The following is an 18767-nucleotide window of genomic DNA, read 5'->3' as shown; positions in this document are numbered from 1 at the left end:
AAAGGTGGAAGAAGATAACCTACTCCACAAAAGGTTTTCCTCTGGCTTCCACACACATGCATGCCACCACTATCACACACATACACACACTCTCCAATAAAAAACAAAAAGACGTGCAAAGTGCACATACCCTTCACCTGCTTCACGCTCCGCAGGGCATACTTCAAGGTGGCCAGCGTGCTGGCCTTCCCCTTGGCCTTCTTGTCTGCAGGGAGGTGGACCTTCAGCTCCCTCAGGGTCCTTATCAGTTCTTTGTGTGCGTCAGCTTTGGCAGACTGCTCGCTACTGTGGGAAAAAAAAAAAGGGGGGAAATAAAAAAGGCAATCAAATGTGAGCCTTTAAAAAGAGTGGTTGGGGGCAGGGACATCGGCATCCCTGTCCTTCCTCACTGTAGGCCAGCAGCACCTTCTTAGTTGTGGTCACTAACGAGGTCTATAGACTTGGCCAAATGCCTCCTTCTGGGAGACCACAGACTGATAAGAATCCTTGTTCTTACCCAGACAGAAGTCCTTCCAACAAGATCCTTCTCATGAGGTCAGGCTAGGTTCATTTAGGAGGGCTGTTGTCAACCCATGGAATAGTGGTATAGGCTTTCCCACTGGGCTGCCTCCTTCCCTACCCCATGCAGAGGGTCAAGGACTGTATGGAGGAGGACAGAACAGCTCCCAGAGACATGAGCATAGGTCATGAGAACAGAAGACAGAAAGGGGACTTCTAGGAATTTGGCTCCCAAGGAGAAGAGAGTGAACAGAGGAAGACAGGAATGACAGCAAGGAATTGCTGATGTAAATGGCTTGTGTCAAGGAGAAGGTATCCAAAAAATGATGGGTCAGGTTCCTAAGACTTCAATACCCAAGTGCCCACATGCCTGGGAGAGTGGACTCTGGCCCAAAGATGGTAAGAAAATGTCTGTGGACACACAGATAATTTGTTGCAAAATGGTGAGTCAGTTCCTATTGAATATACAGGATGGAGGTAAGACTGCCTGGAGTGGAGCTGGAAGGAACCAGGTGCCCAAGAGCAACCAGAGCTCAGAGGATTACAGGACCAGTGGCTGTGTGAAAGGCAGATGTCACCAGTCACACTGACGGGCTGATCAGACCAACATACTTCTCAGAGCTTAAGAGAAGTTGGCACATTACTTCCAAACCTGGCCTGAGAGGAAGTCCTGCAACTTGTTGAAAGAGTTTGAGGTGGGAACTGTGGCAGGTCTCACCTGCAGCCGCTCATGGAGGGGTTGTGTTCCGGCTCTGTCATCATCAGTCTGAAGGCGTCAGGGCTGCAAGGGCAGATATGTCAAATCTAGATGCCTTTCTCCCACCCACCCAGCCAGTGGAAACAGACTGGGGACACCACACCAGGGACTTTTAAGAATACAGTCAGTTGCACTGGATGATGGCTCTGTTCTTTACCCGAGAACTTGCCTGCCATGCCTGAGGCCCACGGTGTTGCCGTCATGGCTCCCCGCAAAATAAAACAGAGCTGGAGAATCAGCTCAGTGGTGAAGAGTACTTTCAGAGGGCCCAGGTTTGATTCCCAGAACCCACATGGCTCCTAACACCCATCTGTAACTCAGGCTCCAGGGGATCTGATGGCTTCTTCTGTACTCTATGGTCTCCAAGCATGCAAGTGGTACAAAGATATTCATACAGGCAAACTGACCCATACAAATTAAAATTTAAACTTAAGAAAGAAAACATCATGTTAAAACTGGAACATAAGCTCTTCAGATATTAAGAGGATTGAGCATTGAGAGATGGAAATGCAGAGGGAATAATCTACTTTCTGAGACCTGCCTTTTTCGTGTGTGAGCAGCTACCTCCAAGATCTCATGGGACTGACTTAAAAGGTATCAGACACAAAAATGCAGAGATGATTGTGGTATTGTTACTCGGAAGGACAGACTCCAATAAGTATTATCAACAGAATTAAGAAGTGCTTACAATCCTACAAGTCCTGGAAGTTGCTGCTTGAAGATGGGCAATACCAAATATGAAGGAAGCCATAAGTGTCCTGTGTGTGAGGACCTGGCCTAAGGCTGAACCTACCTTGGGTGAGTGTTGGAAGATTCTACTAGCATCCGTAGTTCTTTTCCATGGTCATCACAGTCACTGCCCTGAGAGTCCCGCCCTGTGGAGCAATTTTCATTGGTTTCATTTCCGCTAGAGCCACTGCTCATGTCCACATCTTCCTGGAGCACAGCCTGGGTGTGCGGAGGCTCCTCCGGCTCCTTGGTGGGGCTGGTGGGACTAGGGGAAAAGTCCACATATCCATTCATGTCGGGCTCTGGCAGGAAGCTGGTGAAGGAGAAGATTGTGGGCGATCGTTAAAGGGCACCGGTAAGGCTGGGGAAGCAGCTCAACAGGAAGGCACTGGCCTAGCATGAGTCTCAGTAGTGATGGCAGAGCTGTCATTTACGCCTGTGTTCATGTGTTCCTGAATCCTAAATTCCTACTGGCCCTGGATCAGGAAGAGCTCTAGCCTGGGAGCCTCAGTTGGGCTGTGGAGGCACCAACAGCCTTGTCAGTGGAAGACAGGGGCACTGACAGCCACCCAGGTGGTGGGGAGATATGGTCATGCTAAGTGGTAGGCGGGGCCTAAGAATCTTTCTTCTATTATCTTCCCAGGGGACATTAAGCAGCAGGGTCCAGAGACAACTCCATCACAGCATGGCATGTGCTATAGAAAAGCTGAGGGCAGCCAGGCCTCCTGAATATGTAATACTGTTGAGTGAGGGGTGAAGAGGCTTCCAGAAGGCTGGTCCATCAGGTATGTCATGGCATGTTCCAGGTACTAGGGGCTCCAGCACTGTACGTAGCCTGGCGTTGGCAAAACGTGGTTGAGTGGGGAGGACAGTTGGACAGTTGGGGGCCATGCAAATGCCTAAGCATCACAGCCATGGGCTTGGTTTACATTTGGCAGGATCCCATGCCCACACTAGATAGAAATTTCAACTTGCGTGCTTAGGGATAGGTAGGTAGAAGGAGCTAAAATTCCACCACTAACAAGTCTGCCATAGAAACCTGAACCCCATGAAGGGTCACAGACTTAGTGCCTGGGAAGGGTGGGCATCTCACCAGACAGGAGGCCACAGCTCAACGATGCAGGACTGGTGGATGCCCCTGGGAGAAAAAGGGATAATGTTTCTAGCAGGACCCCGGCAGGAAGCAGATTAAGCTGGGTCAAGTCATATCAGGTTTATGCAAACAGCTAAAAGCAGTTAAGGGCATGGTGCTGGGTCTGGGAGAGGGGGCTACCATCACCCAGGGTGGCAGGGCAGAAGAAAGACCAAAGGAAACCCAGACCACTGCAGGCTGAGGAAGAAATGCCTGGGTGCTCTCTCCTCCTGACCTCTACTCTGCCAAGCACATGAGGAAGCCAGGGAACAAGGGACTTGCTGACTCTTGCTAGGAGGCCAAGTGGCAACAGCAGGTTCACTGGAAGGTTCCTGGAAGGCACAATATCCCCACTGGCTTCCCTGCAGTCAGGAAAACACAAGCTGACAACAGAAGGCTCAGGTCACACTACAATCACTGCCTGTGCTGCATGCAGGATTCCATGCAGCAGACGAGCTGATGGGGTAAGACACTCACCCAGGGCTGCCTAGGATTGGGTAACAGCCGGTTCCACACTAGCCTGGGGTACTCTCCTGGGGTCCTGTTCCACATAAGCTTAGAGGTTTCTCTGTGCTGACTTGGTCCACCAGGCACTGCCTGTCTGCGGCATGTGCTCACCCTTCCCAGGCTGGAACAGGGACAGGAATGCTGTCTGCACTCACCCCCACCCCGTTCCTCCTATATTTCATGTGATATGACCAAGGATTTAAAACTACTGGAGAATAGTAGTTTTCAGCAGCCCCGGAAATCCCAAAGGGTCCTACTGTTTGCCACCAAAGGCATATCTAGGCAAGGCAGCGAGGGGAGCAGCAATGTTCCCGGGGTGTGCTGGGGTCTCACACCCTGCAGCTGCTCCAGACCCCAAGGAAGATGGACACCACAGATCCCCCATTTTCCCCCTTGCCGCAACGGGACAAGTGTAACCACTGGGAAGATGCTAGCAGACAGACTGTGGGTCAGAGGAGCCTGAGGCCCCCTATAGGGTCACACCAAGAAAGTGGCCATCTATGTAGGAAACAAAGCAGCCAATATCCTGGTGAAGGCATCATAAGGCCCAACATGATCCTTCACCCAGCAACTTCCCCGGTTTCACCCGCTGTGGGGTTGACTCCAGGGAGATGGGCATCACGCAGAAGCTAGCCAAGTTGCTTCTGGGAACGGGCTGAGTGATGACACCTTGTTTGTCCACAATTAACAGACAAAAGCCAAAAAAGAAGCACCACCATTAGCAACAGAGCAGACGGGGCTGATGGCACCTACTTCTCGTGCACAAAAATTCTACAATAGGTAGGTCTGATAACACAAACAACTAAAACAGACAATGCCACATGTCAAGACAAAAACACCACATCATAAATGATTAAAAAAAAATTAAAAAAGACACAGTTCAGTCAAGAAGGAAGAAATACCTGTGGTGACAGGGGCTGCCTGAGAAAGTAAATTTTTTTGTTGCTGTTTTTTTGTAAAATAAAGTCTTTCTATGTAGATCAGGATGGTCTTGCAGTTGTAATCCTCCTGCCTCAGCTTTCCACGTGCCAGGGTTATAGCGGTTATAGGTGTGCATACCACAGCTGTCTAAGAAGGAAGAGGTGACATAGCCTGGGAGGAAGTGAGACCAAGCAGGAAGTGGCCATTTTCACCCAGGGAAAATAGTTCTCTACAAAAGCCTCGAAATCTGAGACAGACAGGTTTGAATCTGCCAATCTACAGACAGCCCGGGTCCCAACAAAATCATGTACTACAAGTCTAGCAACCCTGGTAGAAGTTACGTTTTTAAGAGCAAACAAAGTGATATGGGTATCTGATGAGGAAAACCAAATATGAGACCTTCAAAATAGGAAGAAGGGTGCCAGGAGGCAGCGGGGGAAAGTGGCACCAGGAACCACTGTTTAACCCAGCCCTGTAAGGAAGAGGTGTGCAGGAAAGTGAGGCCACCCCAGACAGGAAATTGCTTGCTGTGTTATAGACAGATGGAATTTGTCAGTACCCCAAGTTACAGGAAACCTAAATGCAGGAACTGTCCCAGCTGAAGTCAGAACAAAATGTGCAAGTTCTGGCCTTATGTTGTATAAAGCAGTTGGGAAGTTGTGCCTAATTCAAGGGAAGAGGGAAGGGAGACTTTTGGAGAGTGCCGAAACATAGGCTTCACGGAGGAAACCTTCCCAGAGAGACAGATGCAGGAACTGACGGAGAGATGCTCAGAGCAGCAGCACAAGGAAACTGCAAAGGAAGAAGTCATGCTGCCCACTGGTCACTGAGTGTTAGCGGAGCCATTGCATGATGACAGTTAGGTGGAGGACAGCTGGGCGTGGGAGCTTGGTCATGCCATCACAGAGGCTCTCTGGAAGGAGCATGTGACCTCTCCTCTTTCTAGGAACTGAGACACAGAAATTCGCAACCCCACACGCAAGTCGTGGGCACTTAGTCTGTAGAACAACAGAACTCAAGCAGTTCCACAGGTGGGGGTTTGGGGAGCATCTCTGTATTATACCTGAGTAGTGCAGCCATTCTGGCCAGATGTCAGCCTCGACTCCCAAACTGGGCTACTTCCTCCACCTGGCCTCACTGCAGTCAAAACAGTAGAAGTGAGTCTGGTGAATGGATGCTCCTTATACTAGGCCTGTGATGGAACCCTTACTCAGGGGACAGACTCTGTAAAAAAAAGGGGCTGAAGGATCTTTGAGCTTTGGGCATCTCCTCTATCTATCTACCCCCTCGGTCTAGCTTGTGTATAGTCTCACTCCAAAGACTTTGAGCTGCTGCTCCCTCTCACCCCCAGCACTCTCCTCAACTACCTGGAGAACTTCATCACCTTCTCGCTGTGGAGGTTGTGTCAGGATGATGCTTATATTCCTCTCTAAAGAGCAAGAGTTTTGAATGTTTCCTGCTAGACTCCTAGGGCATAGCACACACTATGGAAGGCACATGTGTGGCACTCTGCACCGCAGAGCATTGTGTACCTGTCAGGAGAGGGAGGTTAGCATGACCTAGGACTCTGCACCACTGAGTACTGTGTACCCACTGGAAGAAGTAGGCTAGCATAGTCCAGGACTATGTACCACGGAGTAATGGGAACGCAGTGGGAGAGACAGTAGAGTATAGTCTAGGACTATGTACCACAGAGTTCTGTGTACCTACTGGAGGAAAAAGACTAGCATAGCCCAGGACTGTGTACCACAGAGTTCTGGGCATCCACCTGGAAAGACAGTCTAGTATAATCTAGGACTGTGTACCACAGAGTTCTGGGTACTCACTGGGAGAGGTGGGAGAGCATAGCCTAGGACACCGCACCACACACAATTCTGTGCACCCACTATAAGAGTGTGGTAGGAGGAGCCCAGGGCAGACCACATGGGCACACATGCAGGCACTGGCCTCCAGTGATCCCTAGGCTGGCCTTCTAGCAGACCAGAGTACAGGGGGTACCCTGCTCTCCCAGGGCTCGCCTTCTAGAACACGGATGACCAACAAGGAGCTAGAACACACACGATAAGAAAAATTTCTTAGGAGACTTCCTAAGAAGTGGTGGCCCAGGCTTGAGTGGGGGCTGGGAGTGAGGTGCAGGGGATTCCGCGTACACCATAGACTTGAGCACCCTTGGGTTGCATCCAGGCCTTCCGTACGGCCACACAGTCCTCCCGAAGCCCCAGGATTTGTTCACTCTTGACCCCAGTCCTCCAGATCACATCCATCTCACCTGCACAGGCAGATGAACGGCCCATCTTTTTTGCCTTAGGCTAGGAAAGCGGCAGGGCAGCAGTGGGGGCAGGGCAGCTGGGTGAGCAGCCTGCGAGGGCCACACTTTCTGCCGTACCCCACTACTTCGTGGCCATGCCATCTTGGCGAGTTCCTTAGCTAGCCTCTGTGCCACGTTTCCCACCTTTATGACGGGAATAAAAACACTCCCTCTCTCAACACTTGGGAGACTTAAATGGTCTGCTCTATCTGGAATCGGGTAAATGACTGGCAAATACCAGCTTTCAATCCTGGGGCTAAATCACGACAGGGAAACAGACAGGCAGGTCACACAGTAACTGGGGTAGAGTGGAGAAGTTCGATGCGGAGCAGCTGGTAGCACCTCTCTGGCTTACATGCAAATGACTAAGAGGCACACCGCCCCCACCCCACCAGTGCACCCTGGCTGTTCTGTGCTGGGCTCAGTTCCTGGGACTCCTAATTCGTGCCCGGCAGTTCCAATCCCGGGGGGTCTAAGTGAGCAGGGCACTGTTGCCAGGTTACAACCTTAGAGAGGAAGATAAACTTTTTTTTTTCTTTCAAAAAGAGCCGGACAAGCATGGTAGAAACATAAGGCAACAAACTAAGTTAAGTCACCCCAAACCTCATTATTCCAGAAAATGCACTGCTCAGCGCGAGTGGCTCTAACACACCGACATCAGCTTGCCAAGTTGGCAGAACCAGCTGCTGGTCCAAGCAGACTTTGCCTCCTGTACTCAGGGTCCAGCACTCTGTCCCAGCTCTGATGGGTGGGCAGGAGCCCCTGACAAAGAGGGAGGGGTCCGGGAGGAAGGAGGAGGGACCCTCTCAGCCTTCCCATATCCATCCACTGGCCTCGCCCATGGACAGTAGCCAGCCTGAGGGCAGGAGTTAAGCTGGGGCTGCTGACCCCGGTCACTCGGCCATGTTCACTCTCCTCAGCCATTAGGAAAGTGCCCTGGGCAATGAGATCATGAGTCTGGGGTGGAGGAGGTGCCCCAAGCTGGCTGCTGGGAGTTCACAGTACTGTCTTCTCAGCTTTTGCAGCTAGCTGCACTTTCCATAACAAATTGTTTGAAAAAAAAAAAAAAAAAAAAAACAGCAAACAACGACACAACAGGACCAGGAGTGGAAGCACAGCCTGGAAAATGCTTCCAGCTCCCACCGCCAACCAGGAACAGAAGGGCCTTTCACCCTCACTGCCTTCTGCTCAAGAGGGAAATAAATACATTTTCCGAGGGAAGGAAAAATCAGTAAAGAACCAACTTCCTTGAGAGGAAAGTGTAGACACATACATCGTAAGATCCCAACTTGGCATTCGTCCCTGAACCCTCTGACCAGCCTGCAAGAACAGCCTGAGCCTGGCTAACCCAGCTAACTCTGACTGTTATCCAACTTTATATAACAGGGACCTGACAGCATGTACCTCGAGTCTGCAAGCCCCATGGTATTTTACAACCTCAAATATTATAACATGTTTTCTACTTCCTGGTAGGAGCCAACTCCCTGGGGCCTGCCTGCTGCAATCCGGAGAAAATGTTTGTCCTGTTAAACAAACAGCCACGCTCTCCATGGTGACGGTTGGGTAACGGAGGAAAATGTGGCCAGGGCTGTCCAAATAAGGAGGAGAAGAAGGCATGCAGGCGGGGACTGCCTCACTAGGACACCCCCACATGCTTTTCAGTCCTTACCTACACTGAGGTACCAAGCTGCAGAATAATTATGCACTTAGATGGCAGCCCCTGGTAGGAGGGCTGCTTGGATGCCGGTGGGGTCTAGGAAGCCTAGACCTTTGCCCTGACAACTTGTGCTGATCCTATTTGACCAGGTGCTGCAGTGAACAGGCCCACTGTGCCAAGACAACTATGTGAGGGCTGGTGAGGTGGCTCAGAGGGTAAAGACACTTGCTGCCCAGACTGGCCACCTGCCTTTGAGCCCTAGAACTGACTCCTTCAACTTGCCCTTTAAAAACACACACGCACACACATTACACAAGATACACACGCACACGAAAATACCTACTTTTTTTTTAAAGGTCAATTGTGTGGCATCTCTCCCTACTTATATCTTGCTCTAGACTGGAGAGCTGCCTACAGTGACCAGTTATGATTATATTCTTTGAGCAAAAGACTTCACATGAGGGCCAGGTCCCCAGAGTCAAGTACCCTGGCATGGGAACAGCCAGCAGAGGCTCTCTACACTTGCTTGTTCTCCCTGGAGTCTGATGGTAGGCAGCTTCCCACAGGGTTGGGTGAAGAGGGCTCCACTGGGCTGTGGGATATGTGTTTCTAGTCACTGAATGCAATGCTCAGTGTGAGTAGGAGAACACCAATACTCAGTGTGGCTCTTTCCTCTGCCCCCATGCTCCAGCCCCACCAATCATCCATCAACTTCCAGAGCTAGAGCCGATGGTCCACTGAGACTGGATGAAATTATACCATTATAATAGGCCCCCACTTCCCCCAGGATTTTCCAGATTTTCAGTGTTTGAGAGAAACTGCATAAATTAACAGGGACCTTTCCTACTTCCCTTCCCTACGAAGGACATGTCTCACACAGTGACATCATGTGACATCAGGCAGGGCTTCAGAAACTCCTTATCTTTTAGGCAGGCATCTAAGAAAAAAGTCTACAGACACAGAACTCCAAACTTGAACTGAACCATATTTCAGAGACTGTCTCAGATGAGGAAACTGAGGCCCAGGGTAAGCCGAGGTCCCCAGTAGCCGCCAGCGGGCTGATGCGCCCCCCCTCCCCCAGCACTCAAGCCTCCACAGAAAGCCTGAGCTGCATCAGTTTGTACCAATGAATCACACCAGTGACAGTGACAGATAACTGCAACCACCCACAGCACCATTCCGTGCTGGCACACTACACAGCTACCACTAAAATAAAGGAGTCCCCGGCTTCATTAGATTCCAAGAACGCACAAAAAGTGATTTTCTCTGTATTTAAAAACAATTCATTTCAAGCCTTTAGGCAGACTCTGGTTCTCTCACCAGACAAACCCGACCTAAAGCCCATAGAGTAAGGTAGAGTGGACATGTCCTCTTCAGGCTTGTATGTGAACCAAGAGGGAGAAACAGATCCTGAGGCTGCCAGGCCTGGTTTTACAGTGGCACAGCCTGCCAGCCTGTGTCTGTGCCTCTTCAAGCTAGGGGTTACCCTGGTTGATTTCCAGGGAGTCTTCTGGCTCCCTTGTTCTGTATGAATCAGCTTTCCAAACTGGTTCCTTGTGTATACGTTACACAGAAACCCTGGCAACCAGCGTTCCTGCAGAAGCAGGCCACCGCCCACTTGGTCCATGTCTGTGCTTGGCAGCCAAGGTATGTCCCAAAAGATGACGTGACTGTTCCAACTCAGAGAGGACCCTCCCCCCCAACGCCCAGTCCATCTGGAGACAGGGAATGCTGGCATGGAGGATGCCATGGAGGACAGGGTGGGTGGACAAAGTGGTCTCCCTGACCTGGGGGAGGGGCGGGGCAGGCGGGGATTGGTACTGGGGGCTTTCTTGTCTCTGCTTAACTCCTCCCCCACTACTGGGGCTCAGCGCCTATCAGTGGTCCTTCCCCAGAGCCAGATGTGACCCTCTGGACTCAGCTTCTCAGAGGACCTTCCCGTATTCTAGGGACAGTCTGCACTGACCCTGACCCCTTTGGACATCACCACGGGAGTCGGCGGGGAGCGGCTCAATTAAAGAAAATAAAGAAGCGCAGTCTGATGTGGCGATCACTCAAAGGCTCTGCGCCCTCGGACAAGATGCCTAACTAACCTCTCCGACCTCAGTGCCTAGACCTGCGAAACGTGGGCAGCAGTGTGCGCCCGGAAGAGGGTCAGCGCGCGGCCCCATCTGCAATCGGCCGAGCTGCAGCCGTTCGCACAGTCGGCTCCTCCTGGCGCAGGACCCCAGCTCCAGCTGTCCGCGCCGCCGGTTACGTAAGCCGACCACGGCCGTCCGGGTCCGCGCCACCGCCCCGCGCCACCGCCCCGCGCCGCCGCCCCGCGCCGCGCCACTCACCGCTCCGCCGCGTCCACCCGCGCGTCCTTCCCTTGCTCGGCCCGTCACTCGGTGCGCTCGGCCTGCGTCGCAGCCGCCGGGAGCCGCTAGTCCCTGTCGCGCCGCCGCCGCCGCGTCGCCCTCCGCTGTCACATAGTGGAAAACGTGACCGCGCGCGCTGCGCCCGCCTCCGCACGCGCCATTGGTCGCGGCGCCACCTCATTTGCATACCGGCGGGGCGGAAACTGACAGTGCCTCGCGTCAATTGGTGGAGACGCCCGTCGCTCTCTTTACATAAGACGCACATGGAACTCCATGTTCGCCGCCCCGGTTCCTCAATGAAGACGCTGTGCGCTCTTGCGCCCCCCCCGCACCCTGGCGAGTAGGCTCGTCCACTTCCGGCCCGCGGGACTTCCATTCACCTGGCACGGCGGTGGCCCGCTCGTGCCGCGCGGAGTGGCGCGTACCATTGCGGCGCGGGGGGACTGGTGCTTGGCCGCTGCGCAACTGGCGCCTGGTGGAGTCCGAGGCCCCGGGCCTACCACCTGCGGCGAGCTGGACGGCCTCGGCCACCCGCAGGACCGAGAAAGCTCTCTGCCGACACCCTTCGCTCACTCAAACTAGTTCATTCATTTCCTTTCTCATTCATTCACAGACTGGGCGGCCCTTCTGGATCTGCCGCTGCACACCCACCGAGGTCACCGACCCCAGGCTGACGGTCGTCCCAGATGGGACAGAGCACGTCGCCTCCAAGTAGCCTTTCTTATTTTTGAAACCTTGTGTTGCAAGTGTTGACTCAGGAAATAAGGTCATGATTGCTCTTCAGAGATACAAAGAAAAAAGTGATTTCTTCCTGCCCTCAATAGCATATGAAGAAAAGACTGGCGCTCTGAAAGGAAGCTTAACCAAATGGGGTGGGAGTTTATTAACTGTACAGCTCTAGGGAGGCGGGGCACTGGAGGACGGGTAGATGGGGTGTGCATCCCTTTTCCAAGGTGGAAGCTACAGACACTGGCTAGTAGTCAGGGTATATGCATAGGACAGGCCTAGCCCTGTGGCACCTTGGCTGAGTCTCCTTGTTCTTTCAAGAGCACTGTCTGGAAGCATCTAAAGCATTTTTAGGCTCCTCTCCAAAGGGTGAAAGGAGGGAGGAGAACTTTCTCTGGGACTGGCTTAGGGCCCAAGACTTCCCTGTCTGACAGAACAACTTAAAGGCTCTGAAAGTGCAGGGTGTCAGGGGAGGAGAGGTTGTCTTATGTTTGAAGGCTGGAAGGGTCATTTGGCATTGCCCAGGAGCTGAAGCCTAGCAGCATCCACTGTTGTGAATCTTCCCCAGAGGTGTCATAGGAACCAGGGATAGAAAGGAAGCAAACATTGTAAGCGGAAGCCTGTGAACAAACTGAGCTGCTGGTCTACACAGCCAGCTAACCTGTGTGTGAGTTGCTTTTCTCTCTTACTGCAGGACTGCCGTGTGATTCTTCAGACGCAGATACTAAGTTCATCTCAGCAGCCCTTCAGGAGCCCTGGGAAGCCAGATGTTGACTCACACTGCAAGGGACAGGGCAGCACCTCTGGTTCCTCTGACATTGACACCTCACCACATTCCCCAACACACACAAACACAGAGCAGAGCTGGGCCAAGCTGCACCCTGCACACACCCAAGGAGCCTTTTGTTTCCTCACTTACATTGACGTCAATGGTGGCTGCATTGTTCTGGAAACAGGAGTACACGCTCGTCCACCAGGCAAGTCTTCAGGTTCAGCTTTTCCTTGTCTTGCTCCACATTCGGCCTGCAAGGCTATGTCACAGTTCCTCCCTAAATTTAGCCTTTTCTATTTTCACCAGTAAATCTTCTAGAAAGACACAGAAATCAATTCTTTTGGAAACTCAATACACGTGGGACTCTGGAACTCCTTGGAAACTATGGTGTTTCACTCCATTGAACTCTACTTTTCTATCACTGGAAACTTTCCTGTACTCCACAAATATTTGCTAACACCTGAATTTTGAGGGAAATGCAAAATGCACCTTCTTGGTCTTTTTTTTTTTTTTTTTTTTTTTTTTTTTTTTTTTTTTTTGACAATGTCTTCCCCCTGTCCCATGCTGGCCTGAGTTATAGGTTGTTGTAAGCTGCCATATGGGTTCTGGGAAACAAAACCTGAGTCCTCTGCAAGAGCAGTGAGTGCTCTTAACTGCTAAGCTATCTCTCCAACCCTGAAGACACAGCTTTAATAGAAGCCCCCTTCCCCACTAAAGCAACATTTTCTTTCATGCCAGGCAAGAAAAGTTTAAAGCATCAACCTTCCTGGTTATAAGGACGTGAAAAGAAAAACTAGTGGCTTGACTGAGATGAGAGCTGTGTCTTTTAGTGGGAATTGTGGGTAGTTACGTGGTGGACAGCCCTCGGGGGCTGTGCTGTAGATCAAGCCTGGGCCTTGGGAACTTGAGAACTGAGCTGTGGACCGAGGTTTCTGATCTCTGGAGGTCTGAGACTCTTTCCAGGGTTTGGGGGCCGCTTATATCCCTCACGGCTCTGAAGGAGCCCACAGGAAGACAGCCTGCCAGCGAGACAACTGTGTCCAGGGGGATGCACCACCTATGAGGTGCTCCCCATGTCCAAGATAACACCCAGTGTCTGAGACAATGCCCTGCATCAGTTGCTTTTCTTTTCTTAAAGTATTTACTTGTTTTGTGTGGGGGTATTTTGTCTGCATGTGTACATATGCACCAGGTATGTGTCTGGTGCCCTCAGACACTCAACAATCTCTAGAAATGGCACCAACAGCCAAGGGTTCAGTGCTAAAACACCTGAATCAGTGGAAAACATCTCCCAGTCAAACTACAAAACGTCCCGAGTCTAAGATTATTGGTCTCTGGATCTGGAGTGGTCTCCATGTCCAAGGTTATCCCCAATACTCTAGGTTTAAACCCTGACTTAATTTGGATCTGGAGTGTCCTCAAATGCCCATATGTTAAAGAATACGTCACCAAGCCACCTTGGTGGGAAGTGAAACCTTGAAGGGGTGGGGCCTGGTGGGAGGTTTTAGGTCTTTGGAGAGATGCCCTTAGAGGGATTGTGAAGACTTGCTCCTTAATCTTCCTTTCATATCAGTAATGAAGCCAACCATTTCTCACATGCTGGTACAATGATCAATTTGCCCTTGCTATAAGCCAAAAAGAAGAAGAAAAAAAATGGTAATAATCACTTATGAACTGAAACCTTCAAAACTAAGAGCCCTCCCAAAATCTTTTCTCTTTATAAATCAATTATCTCAGGTATTTGTTTCAGTGATAGAGCTACCATTCACTCTCTGTCTAAGGTGCTACTTGAGGTGAGCCTTCATGTCTCAGGTGATCCCCCATATCTGAGATGATTCTCCACGTTTGAGGTGATCCTCCATGTCTGAGGTGACCTGCCATGTTTATGGTGATCCTCCATGCCTGAGGTGAGGAACTGCGGCCTTTCATACCCTGAGGAAAATCAAAGTTAGTCACCAACAGAGTCCTTGATCCTGGGTGACACAGAGAAGAAAGCAGGAGGCTGGAGATTCATATTCATGGATGGGTGTGACCATCAGGGCCCCACCTTGCCTGCACAAGCTCACAGGGCTCACAATCAGCACTAACATGCCTTCTCTTATTTACTCCTCACAGTTGTATGAGGTGTATGCCTGTTCCCACTGCTCCCCTGCACAAGAGACTTCCAACTCTTAATGTGATAGAAATCACACCTTTAATAGCCTTTATCTACAGCGTGAGCTCATGGTCTCCCTCACTGTTCCGCCCTGCAGAGCCTGGGAAAGGAGAGGGCACATTTATGAATGAGCAAAGTCCAAGCTCCACCAGTCTGCTTCTGGACTATTCTCCCCACCAGGAAGCTCTATTGTAATGTGGCTGGCAAAGCGAATTCTTCTAATTTCCTTCTAAACCTAAAGGCTGGAGTGAAGGTTGTCCTTATGGGTTACCACCTCTCCCATCCCTGCCCCTGCCACTCATCCCTCTAGCCATGTCAGGCTGGCATGCATCTTTTAACAGGACATGCTCCGGGGCACAGTGGGCCCTGCCCCTGGTTCTCTGCCTACAAGCCTGCCCGTTAGTGAGGGCTTTTCCAAGCTGAGTACTGTGTGGTTTTAGGGTTGTCATCTTCTGCTGACTTCTTTCTTTTAAAACAAAACAAAGCAAAACAACAACAAAACCCCCCCCCTTTTTTTTTTAAGATTTATTGTTTATACAGCATTCTGCCTTCATGTGTGCCTACACACCAGAAGAGGGCACCAGATCTTACTGGTCACAGGCCACCATGTGGTTGCTGGGAATTGAACTCAGGACCTTTGGAAAGGCAACCAGTGTTTTCAACCTCTGAGCCATCTCTCCAACCCCCTCCTGCTGACTTCTTAAAGTCTAACATGGAAAAACACCACCAATGGTTCCCCGACCAAGGCTTGTAGGAAATAACAAACGGGCCTGACTCAGCTGCCCTCCAAAGAACCCCCAAATGAAACACAAGAGACTAGAAAAGCTTCTGTAAATATTTCCTTAACCACGATCTCGGTCTGGCGTGAAACTGCTTACCACAACTGGCCTGTTTTCAGTACTGTGGTGTACTATCTGAGGCAGGCTACTTTGTAAGGAAAAGACACTTATATAACCCACAGATTTGGAGGCCCAAAGTCCAAGAACAGGTGGCCCGTGGTTTGTGGCTGTGGTGAGAGCCTTGTATTGGACGGCACCGTGGCAGCAGCACATCAGAGGAGAGATTATATCACCAGAATGAAGACAGGGAGGGGGTAAAAGGCCAAGGCTGTTTCTTCCAGAGCCCTAGCTCCAGAGCTAACCAATGTGCCCCGTGCCCTCCACCTCAATTCTCAGGAGCCTCAATGATTGAAGGGCCTCCCACTTGCCCCCCTTGAAAGGTGCACAACACCCTGAGGACCAAGCTCAGATACATGGCACTCTGAGGGACAAATCACATTGTAAGCGTATCTAAAGCACACCCGTCCTTGTGTCTAGTGGGATCGCAATCACCGGGGATCATTAACCCATGCCTTGCCTGTCAAATCTGGCTCAAGGCCAGCTGTGGCATAGCCTGTGAGCTAAAGGGAAAGGGGAGAGGGAAGAAAGACTTAGGAAGTCCACTGTGACCCTAAAAGAAAGTACATAAGCTAAAACTACTAACTGGTCATTTGAAGGAAAGGTTTTCTGGCCTTGCCAATAACCTAGTATTTGCTAGCACTACAATTATTAGACTTTTAAACCCCTAGACAGTTGTAATGGGTGTGGGGCGAAGAGGAAACAAGGCATTGGGCATCCGCTGGATGTGGAGAGAGTGACAATGACAGCGGAAGGAGGTGAGGCTAGACCAGGACTCCAACAGTACTGGGTAGATTGTTGAACGTCAGACCAATAACCTGATGACTAGGGTCTGATGAATTAGCTGAGTGCTCAGGTCACAAGCCTGCTCCAGCCTTGCCATTCTGGCCTCGAATGGTTAACCTTGGGGTCAAAGGTCAGGAGGAGCACTCAGAAGTCTTGGGATGTCTTGCTCTGTTCTCAGTTCTAGCGAGCAAGGCTTGCTGTGGAATGCTCCACCTGAAACACCTGCCTCGAAGCTAAATATGGAGCTGAGCGCTCTAGGTTTGCAAGCCATTCTTCTAAAATGAATTCACCTCACAGCAAGGCATGTAGGTACATACTTAAAATCAAACCAGAAAGAGACACCCCGATTTTACATCCTTCCTCCGTGAAATATCTGGAAATGTGTTTTCTTCTTTACGTTTTCAGGGTTCTTTATACATACCCTGCAATCATTTATTGCACATTGGGCCCATGAGAGGGCTTAATGTGTAAACCATCAGGTTTACCATCAGGTCCAATGGACCCGAGTTCTGTCCCAGGACCCATGAGGTGGAAGGAGAGTCAACTCCCAAAGGCTGTTCTCTGGCCTCCAGATTTGGTGGCATAAATGGACACATGAGTGCAGATGTACATACACACTTACGCTCACTGCTGGTTTAGGAAAGTGGTGACTGTGGCTTCTCCTCCAAGGTCTGTGACTTCACCAGCCCTGGGCAGTTGACCAGGTTTCCAGCAGCCTCCTGCTGAGCGGGTCTTGATTTCAATTAGAGCACCATTGGTTATCATCCTAGGAATTAAGTTGTATCACATTGTTGTCAGCGGCTTTGTTTACACTGAGCCAGGTGTCTCTAGGTTCTTAGTGTCTTATCCAGACAATTAAAAGAACACACACAGGGTAAAACAGCAAGAAATTATATTTGAAGAGACAAAGCCCACGACAAGGGAGCTAGAATGCCCAAGAGCAGTGATTACTGTCTCAGACTTCTTTTATGGGGTCTAAAAGAAGGAGGAGGACAAGAAGGAGGAAGAGGAGAGAGGAGGAAGAAGAGGAGGTGTTGGTTCCTAAGGGTGGTAGAGTTGGTGGCTCTCTGCTCTGACTGACAGGGTTAGGTTATATAAGCTTTATTATACATGCCCTTCCCCACAATGCACTCGGTTTTAATCATATGCACACCCAATTATACATAGGCATAAAACAGCAAACAGGATCTTTCTCCTAAAAGCTCATTCAGAAGATACAGTTTGTCCCTACACCCATAACTAGTTCATGCTGGATCATGCCCTCTCTCTAGTTTCCATATGTATTCTGGGTCATGTGTGAAAGGAAAGTAGCCATGAGAGGGCTTTACCAAGAGGTTACTAAGGGGCCGGAGCCCTGCTGCATTATTTGGAGTTGAGTGTGTGCGGTTTGATGCCGGTGGGCGGGGCAGTGTGCTGTTTGAAAAGGGTGCAAGCTGTTTCCCCTGCACTTTCCTGCTTTCACCTCACCTGTAGGTGCCAGAGTTCTCAATTTGGAGATTACTTAAAACAAGAACTATTTCTCCCTTTCCTCAGAGGTGAGCTTTGTTCCATCTCACAGGTTTGGTGTCTAAAGATTCTGCCAGCTCTGGGAAGGCTTCCCTGGCTGTGCTGTGTCTTGGTGGTTGCTGTTATGGTAGGAACACTTGAAGGGGAAGGTCACCTGGTGAGACAGGAAGCTGGTGGAGCTGGGGGGACAGTATTACTCTTCAAAAATAACCTGAGGTTCCTTAATTCACCTCAAGGACAGAACCCACAATGACTTCAGGCCTACTACTAGACCTCAGCTTTTATTTTATTCTGTTTTTTTTTTGAGAGAGAGTTTGCCTGGTCTGTGTGTCTGTGCACAGTGTGCATGCGATGCTCCCGGAGGCCAGAACAGGGCGTTAGATCCACGAGGGCTGCAGTTACAGATAGCCGTGGCTGCCACAACTATCTGTGGGTGCTGGGAACTGAATCTGGCCCTCTCCAAGAACAGCACGTGCTCTTAAGCATGTAGCAATCTCTCCACCCACTAGGTCCCACCTCCTCCCAGTACCACTGCACAGAGGGCCAAGCTTCCGACACATAAGCCATGGGGGAACATGCTCAGACCATAGCCAAACTGCAGAACTATTCAATCTCAAGATTCATTTATTTATCCATTCATTCATTCATTCATCCCGCTCATAGACTCCTCCCTCTTCACTATCCAAAGTTTCCTATCTCCTTTCTTTCTCTATCTCCTTTCTTTTCTCCCTATATTTCCTGCTGGTCCTCAGTCAGTGCTGAGGTCAAAAGCCAGGTCATATTTACATAAACTCAGAGGTGAACTCTCCTTTAAAACATCCTGTGCTGGCTAGGATGGAGCATCAGTTGGTGCTCACCACGGGCCTGCAAGTCTGGCTTCTCTTGCCAGAAGTGTCCCTTATGTCTGGAGGATTTCTCTATCACCTGAGTGATAGCTACAAGAACCGTGTCTGTGTCTATCCCTGGATCCTCCATCCTTTCAAATGTACTGCGCAGTGTGTGTGTGTGTGTGTGTGTGTGTGTGTGTGTGTGTGTGTGTGTGAAAGAGAGGGAGAGA

At 50.5% G+C, this 18767-nt stretch overlaps 1 protein-coding gene across 5 annotated transcripts in view; it reads right to left on the bottom strand.

The window, feature by feature from the left end:
* Per2 (period circadian regulator 2) overlaps positions 1 to 10968 on the bottom strand; it is a 42263-nt gene extending 31295 nt beyond the window's left edge. The window contains exons 1-4 of one of the 5 annotated variants that reach the window (XM_055616545.1): positions 10849 to 10968; positions 2049 to 2297; positions 1217 to 1279; positions 131 to 285 (exon numbers count right to left, since the gene is read on the bottom strand). In XM_055616545.1, the coding sequence (XP_055472520.1) occupies positions 131 to 285; positions 1217 to 1279; positions 2049 to 2278 (448 nt within the window). In that variant the 5' untranslated portion in view covers positions 2279 to 2297; positions 10849 to 10968. Of the gene's footprint in view, positions 1 to 130; positions 286 to 1216; positions 1280 to 2048; positions 2298 to 7455; positions 7558 to 10848 lie in introns of those variants that run through there. The other 4 variants (XM_055616546.1, XM_055616543.1, XM_055616544.1 and 1 more) reach the window with 4 other exon arrangements.
* Between the last annotated feature and the right edge of the window lie 7799 nt (positions 10969 to 18767).

The sequence above is a fragment of the Psammomys obesus genome, unplaced genomic scaffold (genome assembly GCF_907164565.1).
Source record: "Psammomys obesus unplaced genomic scaffold, mPsaObe1.curated_primary_1811, whole genome shotgun sequence".
Classification (NCBI taxonomy): domain Eukaryota; kingdom Metazoa; phylum Chordata; class Mammalia; order Rodentia; family Muridae; genus Psammomys; species Psammomys obesus.
This window is presented reverse-complemented; position numbering and strand designations above follow the sequence as displayed.